A 26,030-nucleotide genomic window follows, 5' to 3' on the forward strand; every position below is an offset into this window, starting at 1 on the left:
CGTAAATCTCCATTCACCCTGGTGAAACCCAGGTGTGTCTACCGAGTTGGGCTCTATGCCCTGTTTCTTTGCGGTTTGAGGTTGGGATTGATGGTATGGGTTATGGAAGTAACCGGGGGGGGGGGGTGAACAGGGACAGGGAAGGGGGAGGGGACCGGCATGCATATGGAAGGGGGATCTGTGACATATGAAAGGGTAATTACCCCAGGCACAGGGGAATTTCCTAGACCGGGATATGGTTGATTTGAAGGTCGCGTCCCTCAACCTCAAAGGACTGAATTCCCCAAATAAACAGTCCCTGACCTACAATATGTTCTGGTCCCTCACGCTATCTGTCTTGTTCTTGCAGGAAACACACTTCAGACAGGGGATGGAGCGTCCCCATGGAAAGGGGCAGTGGAACAAATGTTCTGGGCTTCGAACAGGGACCATAAAAAGGAAGGGGTAGGAATTGTCCAGGCAAGGTCCTTTTACATGAAGGGGCTTCAAATCAAGAGGGGCTTTGGAGGTAGATTCCTGGCGATCAAGGGCCACGTGGATGGAGTCCTGTTCACTTTGACCATGGTCTATGCACCCAACGTGGGCCAAATTCACTTTCTTGGAAGGGTCTTTGCGGCACTGGAGAAATGGGGAGAGGGACACATACCAGTAGGAGGTGACTTCAACCTGGTGGCAGACCCGCGGTTAGACTGGTGGTCAGCGAGAGGGGGAGCAACTAAGCAGGTGGTAAAGGAGAACCAGGAATTTGCTGCCCTCCTCGAGGACCACTTTTGGGCAGATGTGTGGAGACTTCTCACCCCCAGGCGAGAGGATATACCTTGTCCTCCAACCCCCACTCTACTTACACCAGGATAGACCTACTGATGATCCCTCGGGAACAAGCGAAGGACATTACATCCCCCACAGTAGAAACAGTCACATGGTCAGATGATTGTCTCAGGAGGATAGATCTGGGGCAATGTGCTCGCCTTGGAAGTAAGACGCTGAGTAGCACAGGTACGGTCCCCGAGTCCACGCTTAAAAACCTCTGGGTATTAAGCGCATTAAAAATAACCAATTACAATCACAAAATGCTGACAGCATCTGGGCAATTTGAAGCTAAGAGAAGGGTCAACCCAGGGTGGCGCTATAATGATCTCTTACTTCGAGACACGGTTTTTATGGAATATTTGGGGAATGAAATCCGATCCTTTTTTGAGGTCAGTGAGACAGGGGAGGTCCACCCCAACATTGTGTGCGATGCTGCTAAGGCTACAATACGGGGGCTGTTTATGGTGGAGGCGGCCTGGAAAAAGCGGGACTGAGGGCTCATCGAGAGTAAGATATGGGAAGAATTCCGGGGGTTCAGAGTTCAGCTGAATGGGAGAATGGGGGACAGGACAGATTTGCTACATCTCTTTCGAAACAAGAGGCAGGCCCTACATGCCACGTGTTAGGTTAAGATTTTCATAGTAATGGTAAATCTTCCTGACCTGTGTCAACCCCAGAACTTTTGCTTTACTGGTGGATTATTTTTCCTTCTACCTCTGAGTAGGAACCTTTTTGTGAGTAGAAACCTTTTCCACACTCGCAGAATCGTTTACTCTTTTTATGGGTGTCATTTTTAGACTCTCCATAGTGTTTTTTTAAAGTTATCCTCTTTGACAACATTTTGGCAATAAGAACCTTGAGAGAACTCCAGTTCCCAATGGTAGAAAGTACCCTTTTTTAAATTATTTTTTATTTTATTGTTGAATATTTAATCAAATAATTAGATTTTTACAACATCTTTGCTCTTTGTTTCTTTAGTCATGTTTAGTCTCTTTGTTTTAAATCTTACATTTCTGGCTATTTTGAGTGGTATTAAGGAGAAGGTCGTCCCAGTAGGTAAGAAAGTCTTAATTTTCATGTCGTTTCAAGGCAAGTTTTTCGATTAGGGTGTGAAGGATCTTGAATGTCGCTAGTTGCCAAGATGTACGATCACCACTAATCATCCTTTTCCACCATGTTTCTTCGTCCGTTACTGCTGAATGCTGGCATATGTGTTTCATGTAGGGATGTTGAGTGTCCGTCAAACTTGGGCAAAATAGTAAAAGATGGCGAATAGTCTTTGTCTTTGCCACAGAATCTGCAGATGTTAGTCAGAGATTGATTTCTTATATGACGAATTTCGTTGGTGTCTAAAAGGTTTAGTCTTTAGTACCTTTGGATCCCTTCATTTTATTTGGTGAAAAGGTGGGGTGCTGGTGAGATACAATGTATCCCCTTTCACACTAAAACTGTAACAATTCTGTTACAGGGACAAGCTTACCTTTAATGGCTGGTGGCAGTGATACCTTTTACTAATTTGGTGCACCTTTACCGCAGGCTATGTTCACAGCTGCAGTTAAGTCACCCAAGTGTGCTCACTTTACCAAAATGGCCCTCCTTTTTTTTGTCATTTTAGTGTTTCTTGTCATTTCTTCTTCCTTCCCCTGACATCCAGGGTGGGACATTCCTTGTGATTTTTATCTTCGGCGGGAGTCACCTGGACTCCGCGCCCAGGCTCCAGTCTGTCTGTGAAGGCAGGAAGCGAGGGAGGAGTCCAAAACTCCACAGCCCTTTGCCTTCCTCCTTGCCTGAATGGGATCAAATCCCAGTGGGGGGTTGGCTGTCCTGATTGGACAAAAAGACTGCCCCTTGTTGTAAAATGCAAGGAGAGAATGCAGAAGTTGTGATTTAACACCTGTTAAATTCTCCGAACCTGAAAACTGAAGTCAAGTCGACCACTGGAACCAAAACCGCAGAGGATGATGAAGGAAAAGCGGCTGAGATGATTTCCAGCGACCGGAGATCCTGATGTGTAACCGGAGCCTGCTGTGGCCCTTTCTTCCAATCGACCTGGGGACTCCGAAAAAGACTATCCACTAGACTCAAGGAGACTTGCATTTTGAGCCATCCCACACCATGCTGCGACCTTGTGGGGCTGCTGTACCCTGGGACCTCGAGCCATTGTGCAGTGCACGGTCTTCCAAATCTCGCTGAAACTTCGTGGGCATCCTGCTGGATCTCCAGAGACACGAATCGAGACCGAAAAGTCCCCTCACCAGAGTGCTGGACCTTTGTAACGACGAGAATCCGACCAGCGATATTCTGTGCTCCTGTAAAAGGCGCCAAATCCACAGTCGCATACAGTCATGATGAAAACCTTGCCTAGAGCCTTCCCTATTGATCCCTGCTGCAAAGTCCTTTCCAAGGTCCTGTTTTCAGTCACCACGACAAGGAATCCACTGACCGGGCTTTTGACTGCAGATCCTGAAGTTCTCCTGCTGCAAAATCTTCTTCTGTGCTGAGGTACTGTGCTGGCTTTGGTATTTACTTAACCTTAAGTCTCTTGTGATCCCTGTGTAGTTGTCGGGTGTTTCTGTGATTGGGAAGCCTCATCCAGTTCACCCAGTCCCACTGATGGAATCCTCATAGGGTGTCTTCTGTAAATCCCCTGGACCCTCCACTAACTCTAGTAACCATTGGTTTTTACTCCCCAAGAATAGGTGTGACCTATACTGAATGTGTATGAAAACGTTTGACTTCCCTAGAACTACTGTTAGGTTTCCCAAATAAAGTGTATGCTTTGGTCTGTGTCCCTTCAAGCATAGTGTTGTGTTTTTAGAATTGTGATTAGATATAATGTGATAGTACGTATTTCCCCCAAGATTTATCTGGGCCTACTTGTATTTAAATAAACCATTTATTTATTTATTTACAACATATGGTGTGGTGTGTCTTTGGACCATTTGTATTACAATTTCATTTGTACTGATTCTCACTCATAAAATGGGCCTGGCTGCTCTGTCTACGCTACCATGAACTCAGGTGGTACAGCCTTATACTAAGAATGGAGTATGTAATGCCTCAGTTGAATGGTTTTACTAAGCCCTTAGTTGGACGTCAGAAAGACTGTCCTAACGCCACGCTTATGGGGGAAGTCTTGAAGAAACCGAGATGCACAAAAAACGATATTATGAGAGGGGAGAGCGAGTGGGGTCACTGCTGGCTAACCGGGTCAGGGGGAGCAAAGGGGATAGACTGGTGGAGAAGATCCGAGACAAAGGAGGAGGTATGGTTGGCCCACAGGACGGAATACCCAGGTGTTTTGCCGAGTACTACGAGAAGCTATATAGGAGGGCGCAGGAGCTGGGGGATCAAGCAATCCAAGACCTATCTGGAAAGCCTGGCGATCCCAAAGCTTACCCCAGAGGAAATTGCAGCCCTGGAGGCAGAGGTTGCAGCAAAAGTTAGTGGCTTCCATAGGGAGATTGAATGCTGGTAAATCCCTGGGGGCATGGGTATACCACAGACTTCTAATTCCAGGAGTTGCTGGCAGCACCATTGGCAAGGGTTTTCCACACCTCCAGCAAAATAAGCAAACTGCTCCCCTCCTTACTGGAGGCCAGAATAGTGGTGCTACCCAAACTGGGACGGACCCTACGTACTGTCTGGCATACAGGCCCATCTTGCTTCTGAATGTGGACGCTAAGCTTTTTGCGAGGGTTCTGGCCACCAGGCTTGAGAGGGTTCTCCCTAGATTGGTCCACCCGCATCAGACAGGTTTTTTTTTATCAAGAATCGGCAGGGGGCGGACTATCTACGCAAAACCCTTAATGTGCTACACTCACCCATGGTTAAAGGAAGGGGAGCCTTGATGCTATCCTTGGACGCCGAGAAGGCTTTCGACCACGTAAGCTGGTAGTTCTTAAAAGGAGTACTGGTATCAGTGGGAATGGGAGAGTTTGATAGCAGACTTGTGCTCCAGTCCCAGGGCAAGAGTGGTGGTGAATGGGGAAGAGTCACAACCTTGTGGGTTGGGAAGGTGAACTAGACAGGGGTGCCCCCTGTCGCTGCTCCTACATGCGTAGGTAATGGAGCCGTGGGCAGTAGATGTCAGGGCCGACAGCCAAATCCGAGGGGTGCAGGTGGCGGAGGAAGAATATAAATTCTATTTGCGGATTATGCCCGCCTATGTATGTCCCGTCCCCCGAGCTCTCTCCCGGCAATACTGGAAAGGCTTGAGGTGTATAGGCAACTGTCGGTTTCAAGGTGAACTTTAGCAAATCCGTGGCATACCTGATAGGACCCGAGAGAACCCAGATTGTGGAATACATGAAGGGGCTTGATTTCTGGGTCCAGGGGGATGGGTTCCGTAACTTAGGAGTGGAGATCCCAGGAGAACTTGGCGGCCTATTTGACAGGAACTTCCCCCTGTTATGGGAGAAAATAAAGGGGAATCTTGACCGAAGAGCCAGACTCAACCTGTCATGGATGGCGAGACTCAACTGTATCAAAATGGTCATCCTTCCCAAATTCTTATTCTTGTTTCAGATGCTCCCAGTGGTTCCCAGGGTCAAACGCAGATTACTGAAATTCCTGTGGGCAGGAAAGAGGCCCAGGATAGCATATGGGACTCTCATTCTCCTAAGGGAAGCGGTGGGGGGCGGGGTTCCCGGACATGGGGATATATATTATATTATAGGGCAACTCAGTTGCGCGTGTTGATCACCCGGAGTCGCAATCAGAGAAGTAATGAGTTGTAATGGGCAACTCAATCCTTTCCCCAGTTACCCTGGGCGAGTGGTTGTGGGTCCCACAAAGGGAGATACCACATAGAGTCCTCCGACACCCTCTGTTGGAAGTGTTGTGGTCAGTCTGGAAAGAGGGGAGTGACATGAGATGGATCACGACCTGGCCCTCCCACCTCAGCTGTATCTGGGTGCCCCCGCTAAGGAATCTTATAGCGGACCCCCAGCAATTTCAGGAATGGTATGAGGCGGGCCTCAGTAGGGCAGGACAGATGGGGGGCGGGGGGAATTTCTGTCCATGGAAACCCTGGAGGAACTCTTCCATATTGGCCTGCTCTCCCCATTCCGTTGTTTGCAATTGAAGCTCTCAAGGCCTCACAGTGGGGACATAACTTAAGAAGGGACCTTACAACCTTTGAATCTCTGCTGCTGCAGGGGGACAAAAGGGGTCAAAACGCAAGCATCTGTAAAGTGTTTCTGAAGTCTGAGCCCCCACGGGAACCGAAAGCTGGGGGGAGATGGGCCGAGGATCTACAAAAGGAGATACTGGATGAACTACGGGCCACCATGTGTAGAAGTGCTTCCCTACAGTTCAGAATGCAGTCTATCAAGATCCTGCACCATTGGCACCCGCCCGCCTGGCCAAAATGTACCCAGGAGCAGATTCAAAATGCTGGAAGTGACGATCCCCCGGGGCGGATTATTACCACATGTGGTGGGGGTGCGCCCATATTCAGACCTACTGGGGGGAGGTCTCTCCTGAATTAGGGGGGTCGACGGGATTGCACACAGCCTATCCCCTTGGGGGCTCTTGCTTGGGTTATAGGAGGAGGATGAGGGAGAGGATCAGGGAAACTACATGACCCGTACCCTCCTGGTGGCAGCCAGAAGTTGTGTGGCTCTGTTCTGGAAGTGGAACAAAGCCCCCACGTAAAGGAAATGGCTAGGGAAGGTCAGAGCGATCTACGAGGTGGAATACTTGACATTCACAATGAAACCAGGGTCAAAGTTGGTGAAATGTGGTTACAGATTTTTGCAAAATATGGTGGATAGCCTGTGGGGTATTGACTGTAGGAGCTATCTCCAAATGGTCTCCCTCCCACCCCCTTCCTCCAGTGCCCCGTTCCTCATGGCTGACCAACTCTCCTCCCTGCACTCTTCAATCCCAAGCCCCATTGAACCTCACTGTGCAAAGCCTACCCTGTCTCATCGCCCGCCTTGTATCATTCACCCACTGGCTTTCTGCCATTGGAATTATCTACCCGGTGATGAACATTTGCCTGGTGTTGGGAAAAGATTTATCTTCTAGGAAACTTTCCCTCCATGTTCTATGGACCGCCGCGCCTTATGTGGTTGTTTAACACCTTGTCCTGACAGTTTACAGAGAAGCTTCACTTCTCTAGCCCTTTTCCTCATTTGTCATGGGGAACCCTTCATACACTCAGTACTGGGAAACTGTTTGCCTTTTGTACTTGTTACCTGTTTGGGTAACTTTTTCATATTGCACACCACCTCTTCCAATGGAGTTCAATAGGGATACTTTTGTATCGCCCTAAGAATTTTACCTAAATTATTTTTGGTTACTTTTAAATATGCCTAAAGACAAGCTGGTGGCAACAGTTAGATGTTTGCAAAATATTTAGTGTGCCCAATTGCGTTTACCACTTTTGGCTACCTAACAGTGGCTAGTACCCTAAGATAGCCGTGCCATGAGATGTTTTTCCTTATTCTTTGTCTATTTTTTTCTTTGGCCTTATTCCTGCCTGCTCAGGACTGCCCTTTTATGGTCCTGCATTTGCCCGGGAAAGCTGCTGTTTTCACAGGCTAGTGGATGTCGTGTGTATGGACCCAGAAAGTGGGCTTGGACTGTCTGTTCCCAAACCACAAACTGTTGCTGGTGTTTCTGGAGTGCATGCATGAGTAAACCCCACAGTGGACCCTGATTGGACCATTGCTGGTGCACATAAGTGGTGCAGATCTTTCTATTGGAGGGCTGAGTTTGATCATGCATCTGATTTTAGGCTAAGAGGAGGAGTCCTGCAGCTATTCCAACAGATCACAAGAGGATCCAAGTATCCGCTGTAGCTGTGCTGTTGACTTAGACGCGAGGACGACTTCTGAAGAGGCCTGGCGACCTTTCCTGCACCTGTCTCTGTGAAGCCCTGCTGGACTAGCTTATCTGAGAAGGCCTTCAAAGGTCGGACTTTGGATTTGCTGACCAGGAGCAAAAAGCAGCTCCTCGGTTATGGGCATCACCCGTTAGACAGGAACTACCTCTAGAGAACCAGGAGTCAGTCCATAGAGTGCAGCAAATCTAACAAGAGAACAAGATGCAAGTAACTTTCCATAGAATATTCTACAATACTCATTAAATGTATCTTAGGCGAGTTCTGTATTCTCCTTTAACCATGCTCCTAAACCTACACGTTTGTTTGGTGGGAGAAGGACATCGTCGACTGGTTTTAAGCCCAGGAGCTCTCCTTACATCTCCCGTAGGTGGAAGGGGAATTGTGGAGTGCATCCTTTTTGAGCAGTCTATAGACAGCTGGAACCGCTGCTCTCATTCAGTTGGTCCCTGAGGAAAAGATCATTTATGCCAAAATGAATGCCGCCATCATGAAGAAGTTCAGCAAAACCCCAGGACAATACCCAAGGAGCTTTAGAGAGATCACCAAAAGGGGAATCAAACTTGTAATATGTTTGCTCATCTGCCTCTGAATTACATAAATGGTTGGGTCACTGGTAACAAAGTTGACGGATTTAAAATGTTTAGGTTGTTTTTGTGTGAGCATGTCCTTGAACATTGTGAGGCAGAGTTACACCAGACTCTAGTGGACAAGGCTATCGCCAACCCTAGGGAGATCGAAAGAGCCTCTGATGGTTATGAGAGTACTCGCATCCTGAAGAAGGTTTGGGAAAGCACACCCAGAGCAGAAGCAGATGCATCTGGTAAGACGAGGTGGGTAAGGACCTGACCTTCTTCCAAGAAATGCCTCCAAAAACATTAAGGGAAATCCCAGACACACGGCTTATCAGCCACCACAGAAGAGAGTGAGGGTACTTCTAGAACGCTGAACAGCCAAAGGTTTTCTGTATGAGGATGTGACCCATTGATCGGAAGATTCAGCCTGTAAGGGTAAAGCCAAACTGCCCATTGTGGCTGCTGATCTCATGGAAGAGGCGATGGTAGGTGTGGGCAATTTTGCATATAAAATCGCACTAGGTCAGGGAGAGGCTAAATGGATACCTAGGCACTCTGAGAGGGCGTGGTCTGGGGTTTCGAGGGGAGGCCCCAGTTCCTGCAAATAATTGGAGACTTATTTCAGTATGTGTCCATAAATTTGGGGTGGGCAAATCTCCCTCCTGGCGGGGCACGGCTGCAAGTGTCACAGCTGTAAATAGATGATGGGTACAAGAACCTGCAACTGGGTTTGATGGTATTAGCTACTGTCCGTTATCAATGGTGGCGTTTGGTTGCAGGGGGGAAACTTCTATGCGTTAAGGAGGATAGGGTGTCTGTTGGGTAATGTGTTCTACCCATATTCAGCGAAGATGGAATCCTCCAATACTTTTTTTGGCAAATTATGGGTAGCCGAACCCTTCGTCACCGACTGGCCAACACTACGAACACTGGAAGATCGAAAGTGTAGTCCGCTTTATTTGTGCAGTGTTCATTTCGCAGAGCAAAGAAATGTAGAGAAGGTAAGGAGATTGGGGGCAGATGGGGGTTGAAGGCATAACTTGGGGTTATGATATGGCATTTATAAGGAGCCTGTACACTCTAGGTGTGATAAGACAAGGAGAGGGAAACAAAGGGATGACAAAACGATCTGACTAGGCCTTACGTCATTCAGATAGCACAAGTGCAGGAAGACGGAAGGGGGGAAGTGCCAGGGAGGGGGGGCGGGAGAAGTGCAGGTAAATCAATAAGTGAAGCCAGCGGGTGGCTCATAAGTGCAGAGAGAAGGGACTGCAGGGTTGCAGCAACAGACCCTTAAGTGCTGGGGGAGCCCGGAGGCAGTGCAAAGGCAACTGGACATGCAAGAACCTGGTTCTCAGAGGGTATCCAGGTGACCAGTGCACGGAGCAGTTTGGAACATCAGCAGGGGAGAGGAAGAGAGATAGCGAAAGCGAAAAGGAAGGTCTTGAGTTGCTTCCGGAACCAAAGGTGGTTCTGCTCAAGTTTGACAGAGGCAGGGAGGCTGTTCCAGAGGGAGGCTCCAGCCGCGGAGAGAGATCTGCCCCCAACTCTCTGCTTGGAGAAGTTTCTGAACCTTAAAGAGTTGGAGGTGGATGAGCGTAGAGCTCGAGAAGGAAGATGTTTTGGAACAGAAAGCTGGAGGTAGAGCTGTCACAGGCCCCAGAAAGCCTTGTGGACGATGCACAGGGTCTTGAACTTGATCTTTGCAGCCACCAGGAGCCAGTGAAGAGATTTCAGTGCTGAAAAGATACAATCCCAGTGCTTGAGGCCAATGACAAGTCTTGTAGTCCTGTTCTGGATCAGTTGTAAAGGTCTATCATTAGAGGCAGGCAGATTTAGAAAGAGGCTGTTGCAGTAGTCCAGCCTAGAGAAGACCAGAGCTCTGGAGACAGTGAGTTTGTGGCGGAAAGTGAGAAAAGGAAGAATACCTCTTAGGGGAGGTGCAGCTGATAGTTTGACTTCTTAGAGTCATCAGAAATGTGAGGAGAGGAGAAGAGGGTGCAGTTGAAGATGACACCAAGGTTCGTAGCCTCACAGGAAGGAGCAGTAGGTGGACCCAGAGTGGGCAGCCAGAGAGGGGGAGGAAAGGAGGGAGCAGGTGTCCCAATGAGATCTCAGCCTTACTGGCATTAAGGCAGATATCGTTGGTGGCACACCATTCCAGACAGACGGTCTGGTATGAGAGAAGGAGCAGAGATGGCTGAGTGGGGAAGCTTGAAAGAGAGCTGAGTGTCAACCTCATAACACTGAAAATTGGAGCAGAAAGTAGCAATGCATTGGGCAATAGGTGCCAGGCATTGGTTGAAAAGCCAGGGTGCGAGGTTAGAGCCCTAGGGGTTGGGGGTGTTAATATATATTTTCCGTGCTTCTGGTGGTCGTGGAGGCAGCCAATCGATTCAGTATGCAGATTAAGCTGGGAGATGGCCAGCTTCTCCAAGAGTTTGCACAGGAAAGGAATGATGGAGATAGGGCGATAGTTTGCTGGAGAGAAAGGATCAGGTGAGTGCTTCTTTAGAAGGGGGTGCACAAGGGGGAGGGGAAAGTTGGAGTGTGATGGGATGGGGGCAGGCAGAGGGTCTACATGCGAGCTGGTCCCAGGGCAGGAGTCATAGGACGTGGAGCCCGTGTTAAGCATAGATACAGGAGTGAGGTGGCTGCGGGAAGGTGGGGTCGAGGAAAGAATGGTGGGTAAAACCCCACACAATTGAGGAAACAGTGACTTGAGGCAAGGGTGGGAAATTTGATGAAAGTCTTGTTTGGGGGGACAGGAGAGGGGTTTGGTGGTTGGCATTCAGTGGGAGAACATTCATGGATCTGTAATTCAACCAGTTCCAGTTCGGTCGAAATACACAGATTCCGGCAATGATCTTTCTGACCCCGGCAGTCTCTGCATTGGTATCCCTACAAAATATATCCACCAAAAATATCAACGTACTTATGACCGTTTGTCTCGCCATAGGTGATTATTATTTGGGGGGATAATTTGTGGAAATAATTTTAAAATAATGCACAGGTTGCGGGGGTGTCCCCCGCAGGGTCCATGGGTCAATATTGCTGCAAAAATATGGCTATATCTTTGTATCGCAATATGTTTGCTGGGATATTAACACATGGAACCACTGCATTCACTAGAGCAAGAACTCTTCGTGCAGCTAGAGAAGCTGCGCTTTGGGCCCTAGTACTTAAAGTATGAAAGGTCTCACTGGTAGCTTCCAGTTCAGTCCTGAAGTCGCTTGAGGCGCGTACATCTGCAGGAAATGGCCCAGTGGCCACTGAGGTGTCGCACAGGCTTCTGGGATCTCAGGGTTGTCTACAACCAGAACCAGAGATGGAGGACCGGCTTGTTTTAGACCTGAAGGGCCCGCCAGAAAAGAACCAGTTTTCCTCCGGTGGAGATCCAGGTAAGGTTGACATTTTTGCCAGTTATAGATGGACAGTCCCACTCTGAAAGGTCTTCAGAAGTAGACTGGATTAGGAGATGGGTGAGAGCCATGGTCTTTTCCAAAAAGCAGAGCGGGGCAATAGCCCTAGTCCATTCCAAAACCATGAACGGGCGCAAGGCGAGAGTTCTGGACTATTCAAAAACAGAGGTTGGTTGTTCTCGCAGGAACAGGAATTTCTTACCGAACCAACCTCTTAAAATTAGGCTGGTCACTCAGATGCGTCTGGGACATCTGACCCTTTGTCAGATAATTTTTACAGGCCCCCAGTGGGTGTAAAAATGAAGGCAACCATGCTCTGCTTCCAGCCTTCACACGGTACAGGTAAGTCAAGAGGGGCGACAACAGTCCCCTAAATCCTGTACCTGTGTTTTGGGGATGTTGTGAGATGAAGTCTTAATCTGGCAGGGAACCCCACCGCCTATTGCTATTCGGATACCACATAAGACGAATAGACTGTGTATTTGTATTTATTAAATTTGTATATGGTGCTTTACGTCAAAGCGCTTTACAAGAGAAAAATATAGACAATAAGCATTGCAAACAATATGTGAATCAAGTAACAGAAAACATTATATGCAGCAAATTACAACAATTAACTTGAGTACTGTGAAATAGCATGAAAATTGTAGGGCCGAAGTGGGAGAAGCAACAGGAAGGTGTAAGGATGGGTAGCGGGATCAAAATGAGAGAGAGCTGTAGTAGAAGTCAGGGTGGGGATTGGAGGACATAGGATTTTTGAGAAGTGCGGAAGGAGGGGTAAGAGCGGATAGAGAGAGGGAGGCGGTTCCAATGGAAAGGAGCAAGTAGCTGGAAAAAACAGAAGCAGGATGGGGTAGAGGGTGGTGGAAGAGAAATGAGTAGGAAGTGTTCGGCAGAGCGGAGTGGGTGTAGAAGGGGTGTAGAAAGTGAGGAGGGAGGAGAGGTTTGGTGGAGCAAGACCATAGAGGGATTTGAAGACGAGACAGAGGAAATAAAATTTGAGCTGGGAGTGAAAGGGGAGCCAGCCTAAAGAGGAAAGAGAAGAGGAGAGGAGATGAAATCATGCTGTGAAAGAAGAAAGCGGGAACGGATAGCAGAGTGGTAGATAGATTTAAGTGGGGTTAGGTGAGTGGAAGGGAGACCGATAAAGAGAGTGGAGCAGTAGAAAAGTCTAGAGAAGATAAGGGTGGTGACCAGGAGTTTAGTAGCATGGAAGGTTAGGAAGGGACGAATTTTACAGATGTTATAAAGGTGGAAGCGGCAAGATCTGGCAGTGAGAGAGATATGGTGGGAGAGAGTGAGATTAGAATCAATGTGAAGGCCAAGATTACGAGCATGTGGAGAGATGGGGGAGTTGGATGGGGAAAAGAGAATAGAAGGAGGGGGTGGGGGAGGAAGTGTGTTAGCAGGGAAGAATAGGACTTCTGTTTTGTCCTTGTTTAGGGTTAGAAAGTGAGGACATCCAAGATTTAATCGCAGAAATGCAGGAAGAGAGCTTAAGATGAATGTCCGAGGTGAAGGAAAAGAAGGAGAGGAAGAGTTGGGTATCATCAGCGTAGAAATGGTGTGAGACACCAAAAGAGGAGATGATGGGAGCTAAGAAAGAAGTGTAGAGTGAGAAGAGAAAGAGGCCAAGAACTGAACCTTGGGGAACACCATGATTGAGAGGAAAGAATGGGGAAGTGTTACCTCCCCAAGAAACTGCAAAGGTGCGGTTGGAAAGATAGGAGGAGAACCAGTTGAGGACAGAGTCTTTGAAACCAAGGGATGAGAGAGTGTTAAGGAGTAGAGGGTGATCAACAGTATCGAAGGCAGCACAAAGGTCGAGAAGGATAAGTATGGAGGAGTGTTTGGAGTAGCAGGCAGAAAGGAGGGAGTTGAGAACAGAAGTGAGGGCAGAAGCCAGATTGAGTGGTGGGGAGAAGAGAGAGGTTAGAGACGAAGGAGGAGAGTTGAGAATAGAAAATGCGTTAGAGAAGTTTAGAGAGAAAGGGCAGGAGGGAGATGGGGCGATAGAGGCTAGAAGGGGATCAGCAGATGTTTTTTTCAGAATAGGGATATAGTTGCATGCTTGAAGAGAGAAGGGAAGGTAGATAAAGATAGACAAAGTGTTGAGGAAGGAGGTGAGGTAGGGAATGAGGAGGGGGTACATTTTGGGAATAAGGGAAGTAGGGATGGGGTCTGAGGGGAGGGGGTAGGATGAGTTTTAGATAAGAGGGAGACTTCAGACTGAGTAACAGGAGTGAAGGAGGACATAGAAGAGGGAGGGGGAGCTGGAGGAGGTGAAGGGGGAGAGAAAGAATGGGAGGAGAGCGTGTCTTGGGGAAGGTTGAGGACTTTGTTAGAAAAGAAATTAGCCAAATCTGTGGCAGAGAGGGGAGAGGCAATGGAATGATCAGGAGTAGGAGGAGAGAGAAGACGTGTGTGAGTTTGAAAGATTCGGTGAGGGTGAATGGATTCGGAGTGGTGGTGGTCAGAGAAGCAAGTTAGTTTTGCAAGTTGAGACAGTTGTCATAGAGAGTATGGTAGGAAAAGTACTGTCACATGTAGACAGAATTGTGATGATTAGCATGCGTCGCATCTATATAGAATTGTAATGAATAGACTGTCACATCCAGATTGAACTGTGAAGACTAGCCACCTTGAAGAACTTTGAGAATTCCCAATGCACTAACCACCCCGCTCCTGCTCCCCTCCAACACACCTCTCAAATAATATGCACACCTTAGGGCTAGCCAAACTACACACAACAAAAAACCCAGACACTGGACTAAACCCTTATGGATACAACAAGCCACTGCAAACAATCAAAGCCAGCTGCAAGCCAACACCCACAGCCGCATGTTTCTCCTGGTGCAGGGCCTATCCTATCCCTCTACCCTCACCAACCCACCTCCGTCTCCCCTACCCCTCTGGTCCTCTTTCTTGCAGAGCCACATGAGCGCCTGGAGACTGCCTCTGCGATCATAGCGGTGCGCTGTATAAGACAACATAACATAAAGGTCACTGGAGCTCTGCCTTCCAAACTGCTTCTAAGCATTGGAAAGAGGATTTGTGCAGGGACCCAGTTCTAGAAGCAGGGAATTGCATGCCCAACAGGCTCATGTAACTCTGGAGGTGGAGCAGCCCCCAAAGCCTACCTTAACAGGTGACTGACCAGAAGAGGAAGGAGCTTGCCTACATTAGAGGGAAATACCAAAGTTTTGGCATATGTCCAAATCCCTTCAGAGATCCCAGATTGGCAAACTGCCTAAAAATGGATCTCCACACACCAAGATAGATGGCCTCCGTATATTATGTCACATGTGAATGAGCCTAACCCAGAGCATGGTTGTGCGGGACCTGAGGCAGATTGCCAGCTGTGGGGATCTGAAAGCCCTCGCTTTTTGATTGTTAATAATAGAATGATGCAGGTAATTATTTTCCTGAGATCTCTGCCAATTAGCCCACACCCTTACAATGCTCCATGCCAAACGTATAGTAGACCCGCGACCCTTTGCGAAACAGCCTGCAGCTCCAGCTCTATAGTGGCACATAGCAGATTCAAAGGTTATGTGCATCCCTGATAGTTGCTTGGGGCACCGTCCATGCCGGCAGAGGTGGCTTTTTAAATCTTCATCTATGTGCTAAATTATAATAAATCTGTCTTAGAAAGTCAGGTGGCATGTTTAGAAGCCAAGCCTAGTTGTGGCATGGTAATTGATAAGAAAACACAATTATACAATCATAGCAATTTGAAATCACACCAGTGTCTGCTCCGTGAGCAAACACTGGGAATGGGATAGGAGTGATGTGAAGTGGCTTCTGATCTGACTGTCTCCAATACAGCCATGTTGAACAATAGCCAGGATGCTCCAGCAGTAAGGGTGCCATCCTCGTCCCAGGACACTGGACTCCTCTCCCCCGCAGGGGTTCCCCTGCTAACTGTGCTTCAAAGACAGCACTGACCTAACAAAAGCATCCCTCACACCATGTTGCTGATCACTATAGTTCCTTTCAAGCCAGCAGTCTGAATTTCTGTGCTATTTTTTCTATCTGGGTCAGGTTTTGCTTGTGTTTCTAGTTGCCTGCATTTATATTGTTTAATTAAAAGTACAGATTTCTTGACTGGACATGTTTTTACTTGGAGCCATTGCACTTAAGTTGTTTGAGTTGCTACGATCATCCCCCCTCCCTCCTCAAGACATAACCTGTGCTACCACACAAGGGGAATGAGTTACACTTTTTGGGCTGTAACTGTTGGGATCACTGCTGGTTTAGTAGTAGCGTGGAGCAGTGTAAGCGGTTTAGCCACTACTCATTCCTGTACTTCTGCAAAGAAGTAGTCCTTTCATCACACTTTCTATGGCTACTCTCCACCTCCAGAAACCGCTTCAACAACCTTTCTTCCCCCCTCCCCCCCGCTCTAATGCGTAGTTTCTTAGGCCTGATGTGCTTAATGTTTACATTAACACCCCTGTTCTTAGATTACATCTTCCACCTCATCACAGGTTTGCTGTGGTTTCTGTGCTAGCTTCTATTTTAGTCATGGCGTATACACACTCTGAACCCATTGTTTGAAAAGGGACTGATGCTTCTAGTCTTGTGTCAGTAATGACTGCACAGGTATTGTGTGGTGTTTATATCTGGGTGCATTATCCTCACACTTAAAGGACCATCATTCTACACCTTTTCAGAAGCTAGCTCATGTTAGTTTGCCCAGTTCTGAAAACACTCTTCTGTAAACCGACGCACAGGGCGATTCTGTACCACCAAAGAAACTAGAGTTTACACTGCCAGCCATTTTAGATTCCCTTTGGAAAGATGGATTTCAGAATCCGCCCTGTGGACAGATTCCGAGAGGCCACCATATTCTAATGAACAGGAACAAACACCAAGGTCTCGGCTCTATCAGAATAGTGTGGATGAGCAGCAAGGATTAGACGTAGTAGGGCGAGGGTGCTGACGATTTCAGTTAAGCACCCAAAGCACTTAATACAAGTTAGGCAAGACTGCATATAAACACAATTATTTATTTAGGCCATAGAAAAATATTCTCCTCAATGAACAACCACAGGTGAGTAACACTAAAACATTCACTACTGTTAGATAAACATTCGCCTTGGTGTACTCTGCTCTGCTAAGAGTACTAACACTTGACTTTTAAATACAGTCGACGTATTTTTGTAAGTACTGTAAGTTTAGCAGGTCAAGTGAATAAAGAAAATAGAACCAGGTGCGTAATCAATACTTTGAGAACTAGTAGGTTTAGAAAAAGGAGTAGCAAATACCATTCAAACCTTATAAGTAAGGTACTAACCTTTAAAAGCCCTTCCCTAGCTAGAAAAGCAGGGGCACAGTGCCCTTAGATTCACAGGTCCCAGTGAGTCTTTCCAGGAGACTTGGAGACTTTTGGGAAGCTCGACAAGTGTTCCAAAAGTTAATGCAAGTTAGAGGAAAGTCTTAAAGCTCTCCCAATCCAACCACCTTACAGGAGGCCCAGGGCGGGATACCAGGCCAGAACACCACCATTCGGAGCTAAGCAAGGGAGGGCGTGGGGGGGGGGATTTGCTCACCATCACCATCTGTACTCTGGTTCACTCAAGGAGCACTGTAGGAGTTCTGAAATTGCTTCCAGATTTATGCTTTGTGACGAATCCGATGGTGTCATCACTCCTTTCCCATGTGGCCAGGGGACGACAACCGCTACCTGATCCTGGCATTGAGGTTGACTATATGAGAGGGAAGACCACATGGGGCGAGGTGACCCTCTGAGCAGCGGGTGGGTTGGGGGGGGGAGAGGGCCTCAGACCTGGCGTCATCGGATGAAAAAATATATCCCCCTTCTCAATTCCTTGTGCCTTTATGGCATACTGTGGTAGACTCCTTCAATAAACCATAAAACCTGCTAGTAAAACCTTTTCGTATTCTGGGAATGAAATAGCAAAAACTGCTGCCTATTCCCATCTGTATGTAAACACTGGTTCGAGGAGACTGAACAGAGTAATGAAGCTCAGGGAATATGAGAAGCCCAGGATGCTCGGACATTTAAAACTCCAAACCAGCAGGAAGATTTTGTCGGAAGGAGCCTCATCCTCTCGGTGCAGACCGAGGAACTGCTGAGCCGCAGAGACGACTCTGGAGCCAGAAGGCTCGGGAAGTCAGAAGAGGAAGGACTGCAGAAGCTGGTCTTGCTGTGCTGGAACCGTAGCAAGAAGCAAAGAGAAGGCTTCCCGACGGCCGCAGCAACAGCGAAAGCAGTTCCAATGCCACCAGAACACGGAGCGGGACTCTACAGCAAAATGGAAGGGCGTTAGCTGAAACCAGTGAACCTTTACAGTGGAGATCGGAATGCCGGAGAGCTGCTTCACATTTATCGCAAGAGGACCGGAGAGAGCCACGAAATGCCGGCGAGACCTAGGAAGGGAAGCTGGGGTACTTCGGCAACGCTATTAAGGAAAGAAAGAAGCAAGCAAAGTGAATGAAAGGGATTTGAGATCCAATATTTGAAAAGGAAGAATACCAAAAAGTGTGTACAGTGAATCGCATGAGAAAGCCCTGGCAGGAGAGTGTACCAGACAACGCCAAATTTTCAAGTGTGTAAATTGAATCGCAGGAGAGTATACCAGGCAAAGTCAAGATTGCAACTGTATAAAGTGAACTGTGCAAGAAAGGCCTGGCAGGGGAGTATACCAGAAAAAGATACATTTGTGAGTCAAATTGCATGAATTGTGGAAAGACCCTGGCAGGGGAGTATACAAGGTGTGCTGAGCGGCTGGAGCCCGCATTTCAAAGTTGTTTTGTTGACTAAAGAATCCCAAGGAAGACTCGTACCCTTAGGATTGTGAATGTTGGAAAACACTTGGGGAAGGGAGACCACCTTCCTAGAAGTGGATTACAACACCAAGAGGAAGGAGATGCCCTCTTGGGCTATAGGAAACTTGAATTGTCTAGTTCAAGTTTCCTATATTTCAAATATCTATCGTATTGGTGAAGAGAAACCTGCAGAAGGGAGCCATTCCCTGGAACTGAATACTATCCGTTGGGAACTTGATTTACTCCTTTCTTTTTAACTCATTTCTGGACTTCCAAGGCCTACCCTTAACATTCCCTCTTCCATCCTAAAGGCAAGCACTTTGATGGAGGGCCGCCGCCAGGTCCATTTAAATCATTCCTGGGCCTTTCATCATGGCCGCTGGGGCAATACTGTGCAGCCGAGGCCTCCGACCTGTCTCCATCAAGCTGCAGGATTGGCCACTGCGCCTAAATCTAAAGCCCAATTGGTCCGGGAGCCGGCAGGCGATTGCCGACACCTACCAAAGGGCATCATCTAAGGCCTGCTAAATATACTGGCCCCTGTCCGGCCCTGGAGGACCAAGAGGGTGAATCACTGTACCTTCTCTGCTGTCCACCATCGACTGCACCAAGGGCTGCTGGCGATCTTCCAGCGACAAGTTCTGTCTTTTCAGTGGGCTGTTCTCCTTTGTAGGGGTCTTGGCTCCAAAGATGATCTGAGGAATGGCTGCATGATTCTCTTATCCAGAATCCAGGAGTTTCCCCCCAGCCGACCAATGGCAAGGACCTGCACCATTCAAGCTTGGCACTTTTTTTTTAGTCTGGATGGACTCTGGCCACTGCATCTGCCCAGCAACAGACACACCTGGCAAGTATGTGGACTGGGACCAGATAGACCTAGTTACCAACGTTCTACTGCATACTCAGAATGCCTGCATAAGCTGGAGCTTTCCTCAAGAAAGTTCTTAACCATATATGGAATATCAGGCAACTCCAGGTTAGGAAGGAGGTTCGACTGGCCATCTTGTAGCTGGGACAGGCAAACATCCTGTGTCTTGGCCATTTTAGAGTACATGGTACTGAAATTGGTATTAAGCTGTAAACTGCATGCAACTATAAAAAAGAAAACCAGGTATCGGATGCCACCAGCCTATCCTGGACGACACATGCAAGTAACTAGAGGGGTGCTAAAAACAAAGTTATAGGGACACTGTCCCTACAATACCTCACTTAAGCTGTGTGCAGAAAAACAAAACCAAGAACTTTACTATTGCAAACAGAGTTCTTCTGCACTGACAGCCATAAGGACTGATCCGTGATCCCAAAACAGATGAGCTTAGTAAGTGGAGCAATTTCAGGAAATGTTCAAAACAATAGCAAAAGGAATGGAGTCGTGATGTCTTATGGAGGGAAAGCAGCAAAAGAAAAATCGTTCATAACACCCATCAAGAGAGCACACATCCTTTGCACCTTTTTTAAAAGCTTTAAAATATTGTCAAGTCTAAGGCTATGCAGGCTTTGAATTTGTTTCCACCGGAGAGCAAGCCTTTAGCAACCAGTTGTGAAGGCAGGACAGCAAGAACTACATTGTCCGGAATAGCCCTATACGACACTTTTCCCTTCTCCTCTTCCAGACTGTTAAGCGCCTTCCCAACAGGGACTCCTACACACCAACCTCCTGTCACTGAATATAAATAAATACCTTTTTCTTCAAGGCGGGGTGCTGTAGGTAAGGAACTGGTTATTTGATAATGTTACCGTTCTGATTTTGTAACAATTTTAGCAGTACAGTTGAAATGTAATCACTAAGTCAAGTTAATACAGTAGAGAATGCCTTGGCTGCCAGTAAAGCACCCCTCTCCTTAAGTCTGGGGTGGTAGTTTTAGGATGGGACGCTTTGTGTTACATTTAGGCTGATGTTAATTGTCAATATTCTTTTCTTTTCTCAGCTCCTAAACTGACTGCTGCTGTGGGATGTATCAAATGGGAGGAGCAAACGCCGGTTCACATCCTACGCCTGGAGCGTGCATTACGAACTGTGGTAAGAGGTCACGCATCTATCCCTCAATTCTGGTAAAGTTCAGCTATGCACATTATTGTGTTTGTGTAATATCAGCATTGGCTAAACTTGATTTTAAAATATAGCTTTTCTATTTTGCGTGCAGTTGTGACTTTAGAATCTTGTGAGATGAGGTTATTGTGCTTTGAACATATGCCAAAAAGGTTTCATTTACACATTGTGCTGCTATAGGATTGGAAAAGTGGGTATAATTGGGTATAATTTAAAAAGTAAAAGGATAACAATTGGACAACAAAGGGTACTGCAGCTTCTGGCTACCTTCAGAGCTTTCACTTCTAAAAGGTGACCATTGGTTGGCTGGCGCAAATGACTCTCCTATGGGAAAGGTTTACAGGCGAGTACATTGCGTTCCCTGAAGGCACCCCATGTCCTTTAAGAACACAGTACACATGTACCTTGTTCTTCATATTGAGTTTCTTCGCTTAGCTGGCTGTGTGGGCTCCACTGGTTGATAGCAGGTTTATCTAATTATAGGACCTGTATCTGCAACATTTGACTCTCATTGTTTTGGACTAAAGCTTCATCAAGCCGAGCAAGCATAGACATGTTGAGGGATCCTGTGAGTAATAGTCCAAAGCATCTGAAGCCACAGGCTGCATACCATATGAAGAACGGAGGGAGCAAGTGAACAGTTAGGTTAACTTGCCCATTACTCCATCCCCTGACATTGATTTCTCCAGAGACCATTGCTGAGGTTCCACATTCCGTTGGATGTGTGATATTCTGTGCTTGGTCCGGTGGAGGGAGGCCATGGGGGTAGTGGATGCAATGGCCCCCATCGGACACGGAGTTCATTTTTTGGTCTGCCGTGGTGCTTAGATCTTTGTTCCAGGGACCTTCCACCTGAGCAGCCTTGTGAAGAAAAAATGAAGACTTCAGCTAAGCAGGTGACCTCTGGACACCTCTGGGAAGCAAAGACTGATCACAACAGGAGTCACCGTGGTCAGGTGGCGACGAGCAATCTTTTAAATGGACTAACAAAGGAGCCGGTGCTGCACAGCCTTCGTTTATGCAGAGTCTGAAAATATAGGAGCAGGTGTCTTATAGTAAAAGTTAAAGATCCTAAAACTTCCAAGGATGCACTTGGATCCGCAACTGCTGCAGCGTGGTAGCCCAAGAGAGAGCAGTCAGTCCACCAGTCAGTCAGGGACACTTCCAAAGGCACATATTCTCGAGCTGGGGTCGAGACTGGTAGATCCCGCAGGTTGAAGCATTGTCAAGCGCCTACTTGATCAGGTAAAGGAGCAGCACTTCACCAGAACTTCATTGGAGTTGGTGCTGGTCAGCTGCATGAGTCGTCCTCTGGTCGTCAACAGACTGCCTTCTTCATGGGTGTCTTGGCTTCAAAGTTGATCTGTGGCATGGTGGCGGTAGGAGTCCTCCTTTCATCCAAGATCTGGACTGGAAGCTCGTCCAAGTTTGTTAAATAAGAATTGATGTAGTAACGTTGGTAGTGTGACTGAGCAGCCAGACTTATCCCAAGAGGGATAAATGTGAGCTGTACAGCTGTAGTAATGAAATCCACCAATACAACTATCCAAATAACACTTACACTCAAGGTTTTCTGGTGAAATAATTATTTATTTAGCGGTCAGTTTTAAATAAGCATTCTTTAAAAGGGGCAATATATGTAGCAATCAAATACACTTTAAAATATTTCTCAGAATCAACACAAATCAAGTAGATACTCTTTAGAGATGTTTCATACACACTTCCTACACCATGAGGTGACTTTTGGTTCCCGTGTGGTTGCAGTGATGCAGATCCTGTGTTCCTGGTCCTCAGTCGCGGGGACAAGAGGGAGGATGTCTGGGGTCTCCTGCGGGAGCAATTCGATGGTCGGCAGCAGATACGGGCTCTTTTCAGATCAGCAGCACTTTGCGGTTTCAGCTTTCGGTAAACAGCACCACCGCGGATCTTGGACACTGGTTGGGCTTCCTTCACTCCTTGAAACACTGGTGAGGTGACTGGAGCTCTGGTCGTCCTGCTTCTGGAGGGTCCTGCGAAGACTCCTGGAGCTTTTGGCTGGCTTACACGCTTGCACTAGACTACGGATTTCTCGACCCATGGCACTTGATTCCTAAAGCAGTAAAGTGGTACAGCCAGTTGGGGAAGGTCTTCCATCAAAGTTCGTCTCAGGGTTAGTTTGTCCCACTAACCCAAGGGAAGAAGTCGTCCCTTCCGGAGCTTCTCTTGTTGAACAGGAAAAGGAGTTTCAGCACAGCAGCAGGGCTTCACCGGGCAGTTCATCAGTCCAGGAGGATGCAGCAAGCTTTGTTCATTGTTTCTTCATTGGGTTGTTCTTCCCAATGGTAGAATCTGTCTTCAGTCTAAGAACCCTCGCCTTTTAAGCAGGTTTCTCCAATTCATGCACAGCCTAGCTGTCCCTCACACAGCAGGGTGGCTATCCTGCAAGGACAGCCAGCCCACCCATCAGGACTGAGTGCATTCAGGTTACCCTGGAGCCAAATGACAGGGGAGTTTCAGGCCCCTCCCTCACTTCCTGCCCTTGCAGACACACTGGAGCCAGAGGCGGGTTTCAGTACTGAAGCCTGCCAAAGGCAAAACGAACAAAGGGCTTACACCTGGTTTGGTGCAGAGAGCAAAACCCAAGAAAGACCTCACAAACAAGAAATGGCAGAAAAAGACGACTAGGGCCATTTTGACACAATGGTCACCCGTGGTTGCTATACTGCAGCTGAGTATTCAACCTGCAGTAGAAAAGCACAATGGTAGGGAAATCGAACCACTGCCACCATCCATTTAAAGTAGTTAGGGTAGCATAACAAATGTTACATGAGTAAGTAGGAAAAGGGGCTACTAAGTAAACCCCCCAGCACTCCCCATAAAATGGGGGTTGCTGGACCTACAAAGAGAAAAGGTAAGTAAAGTCAATTTCACTTTACTATTCTTTGGAACTGTATTTCACCCAGGAAAAGGTATTTAAACCTTAAGAGAAATCTAAAGCATTTCTCGGTGACACTGCACTGAATGTGCTGTGTGTCGCCATACAAGAATTTAGATGCCTATGGAGTTTGTCAGACTCCAAAAACAAAGAAAACAAATATCCAAATCAGATCAAAATACACGAGGGAGTGAGAAAAAGATCTCACTCACTCCAGGGTAAAAGTTAAATGTCCTAAAGTCCAGCAAAAGAGCTTGGGGTCTCTAAGGTTGAAGGGAATTAGCACAGAGTGCACACATTTCTCATCAGTCTTAACAGATTGCCTACTTGACAAGATTTCACCAGAGGGAAGCAGATCTAGTCGAAATCTTAATATAGCATCTCAGCCCGACTGTCTGGAAATTGCACAAGATAGTGAACAAGCAATCCCAGACTTTTCTCCAATTCGAGGGGTCACCATGAAGTTTTCAGTTTCTCATGGTATCCGTAGTTAGTATCCAATCCATTGCGGCAAGGGCTTGTTTACAGCCCTTCAGATTGAGGTTCGGGTCTATGATGTTTTTTGTGTGATTTTATTAAGATGGACTCTACCCTTACCTTCAGTATTTTGATGAAGATATTTGACCCACATGCTTTTTCCTGGATTAGGTCTATATGCAACATATTTTCTTGTGGCCATTTAATCGACCTATATAGCTGCAACAGTTTCCATTCTAAACTTGCTCTCGGAGATTTTAAGCCTAGTTCATATCGCAGGGGTGCTTCTGGTAGGGACAGAAGGAGCCTCAGAGATTTTTTTTCCACACTCGTCCCTCATAGTAGTCCCAGTCAAGGTCCCAGGCCTGTGATTCTATGTCCAATCCATACAAGAGAGTGGGGGTGATTTTACCCTTCTAGAACGTGAGCATTGGTGTCATGAAAATGTTTTATGTTTTTCAATTGGGCCGTAAGCGGAATCTTTTTTTCTCACCCAATGTCTTTAATAGTGAACCATTGGGATGTGCTGTCAGTTTAAAGCCCAGATATTCCGTTTCTAATATGGGTTTCATGATTATTGTTTCTAGGTTCCATGTTTTAATCTGGTCGTTTTTTTAACCGTTTACCCATCCTAAGGATATTGGTTTTTGCCGGGTTGATTATCAGCTCGTTGGCCGAGACATACCTGCTCATGGCATTGAGCAGCCGTTGGGATTCCCTTTTGAAGGAAAGTCCATGAGCAGGATGTCATCGGCATTGGCCAACCAGCACACCCTTTGTGATCCAACTCTGAGGCTCACAAAGGCGGCACTATTCAGATGTTTTTTAATATCTGCTAAATACAGATTAAAAAGAAATGGGGCCAAGATGCGCCCTTACCTCGCCCTGTGAGTATTTTTTTTTTTTGTCAGATGGCCGGAGCCATCCAGTCTGACTACAATGTTCGTGTCTTCATGTAAGTAAACCAACATTGTCAGTAGCCCAGGAGGGATGCCCCAGTTGTTTAACTTTCTCCACAGTAAAGCCCTATTCACTGTGTCGAATAGAGAGGTGCATTGCCCGCATACCATGCTTTGTCTCGGAGTGTTCACTATCAGGCCATTCAGTGTAGTGCACATTCCTCTCCTGAAGCCAATCTGGGCTTTGTCTAGTATATTGTCATTCGCCCAGTTTTCCAATTCCCTCGGAACTACACCCGCAAATATCTTGCTGTCTGCATTCAATAGGGCGATAGTTGTTCGGAATCGCTGATTGCCCCTTTCAAAAATCAGTACAACCACTGCAGATATCAACTAGGAGGGCATTGCTCAGTATCAAATCAATTCATAAACGGCTCATAGAGCATAGCCGACCAATTGTTAGGCAAGATTGTATGCAGTACCCTTTGGGTGCACTACAATAACCTTGACCTCCTGGCAACAGGGACCCAACTTTTGGTATAAGTCTGAACTACACAGGTTGGTAGTGTGGTCAAGCAGCCAGGCTTATCTCAAGAGGGGTCAATGTGAGCAGTAATGTTGTGACAGAGTTTCACAGTTGCAGTTACTCAAATAAACACTTACACTCCATACACTCAAGGTTTCTTGATAAAACAATTATTCATTTATTTCACAGTCAGTTGTAAAGCCTTCTTCAGAATGGAGCAATCTATGTAACAATTAAAATACACTTCAAAACCCACTCTTAGTTTCTGCAAATTAGATCATACCCATTTGGGATGGCACACAGACACTTCCTGTGACATTTCACCCTCAGGTGACTTAAAAAGCTAGGACACTGTGGACATTGCTTAATCACTAGTACATTTAGCGCAATACTGAGTTTGTTGTGAAAGATAGAATAGAGGAATAAAACAAAGTTTAACAAATAATTCACAAACAGGTGAGTACTTTAGAGAACCTTCCAATGGAAAATAAGTTTAACCCTTTCCTGGGGAAAAGATAAAGCAGAGTCAAAGGTGAGAAGAGTCTCTCAGGGAGCCAGGACATCCAATGTTAATTGCACAATGTCAAGCAGAGCTGAAGATCTTCTTTGCAGGTGGGTAAAAAGTCTTTCACAATGTTTTTAGAAATGTTTGTAGACAAATGGATCACTTGAAGGGCCACAAGCTGGGTGGTTTGTGAGGGGCAAAGCTTTA

At 46.9% G+C, this 26,030-nt stretch overlaps 1 protein-coding gene across 3 annotated transcripts in view; it reads left to right on the top strand.

The window, feature by feature from the left end:
- MTFMT (mitochondrial methionyl-tRNA formyltransferase) overlaps positions 1-26,030 on the top strand; it is a 99,746-nt gene that overhangs the window by 39,906 nt on the left and 33,810 nt on the right. For all 3 annotated transcript variants that reach the window (XM_069625097.1, XM_069625099.1, XM_069625098.1), the window contains one exon: positions 20,381-20,472. In XM_069625097.1, coding sequence (XP_069481198.1) covers positions 20,381-20,472 — 92 coding nt within the window. The remainder of the gene's footprint in view (positions 1-20,380; positions 20,473-26,030) is intronic.

The sequence above is a fragment of the Ambystoma mexicanum genome, chromosome 11, assembly GCF_040938575.1.
Source record: "Ambystoma mexicanum isolate Mex_15411 chromosome 11, UKY_AmexF1_1, whole genome shotgun sequence".
NCBI classification, from domain to species: domain Eukaryota; kingdom Metazoa; phylum Chordata; class Amphibia; order Caudata; family Ambystomatidae; genus Ambystoma; species Ambystoma mexicanum.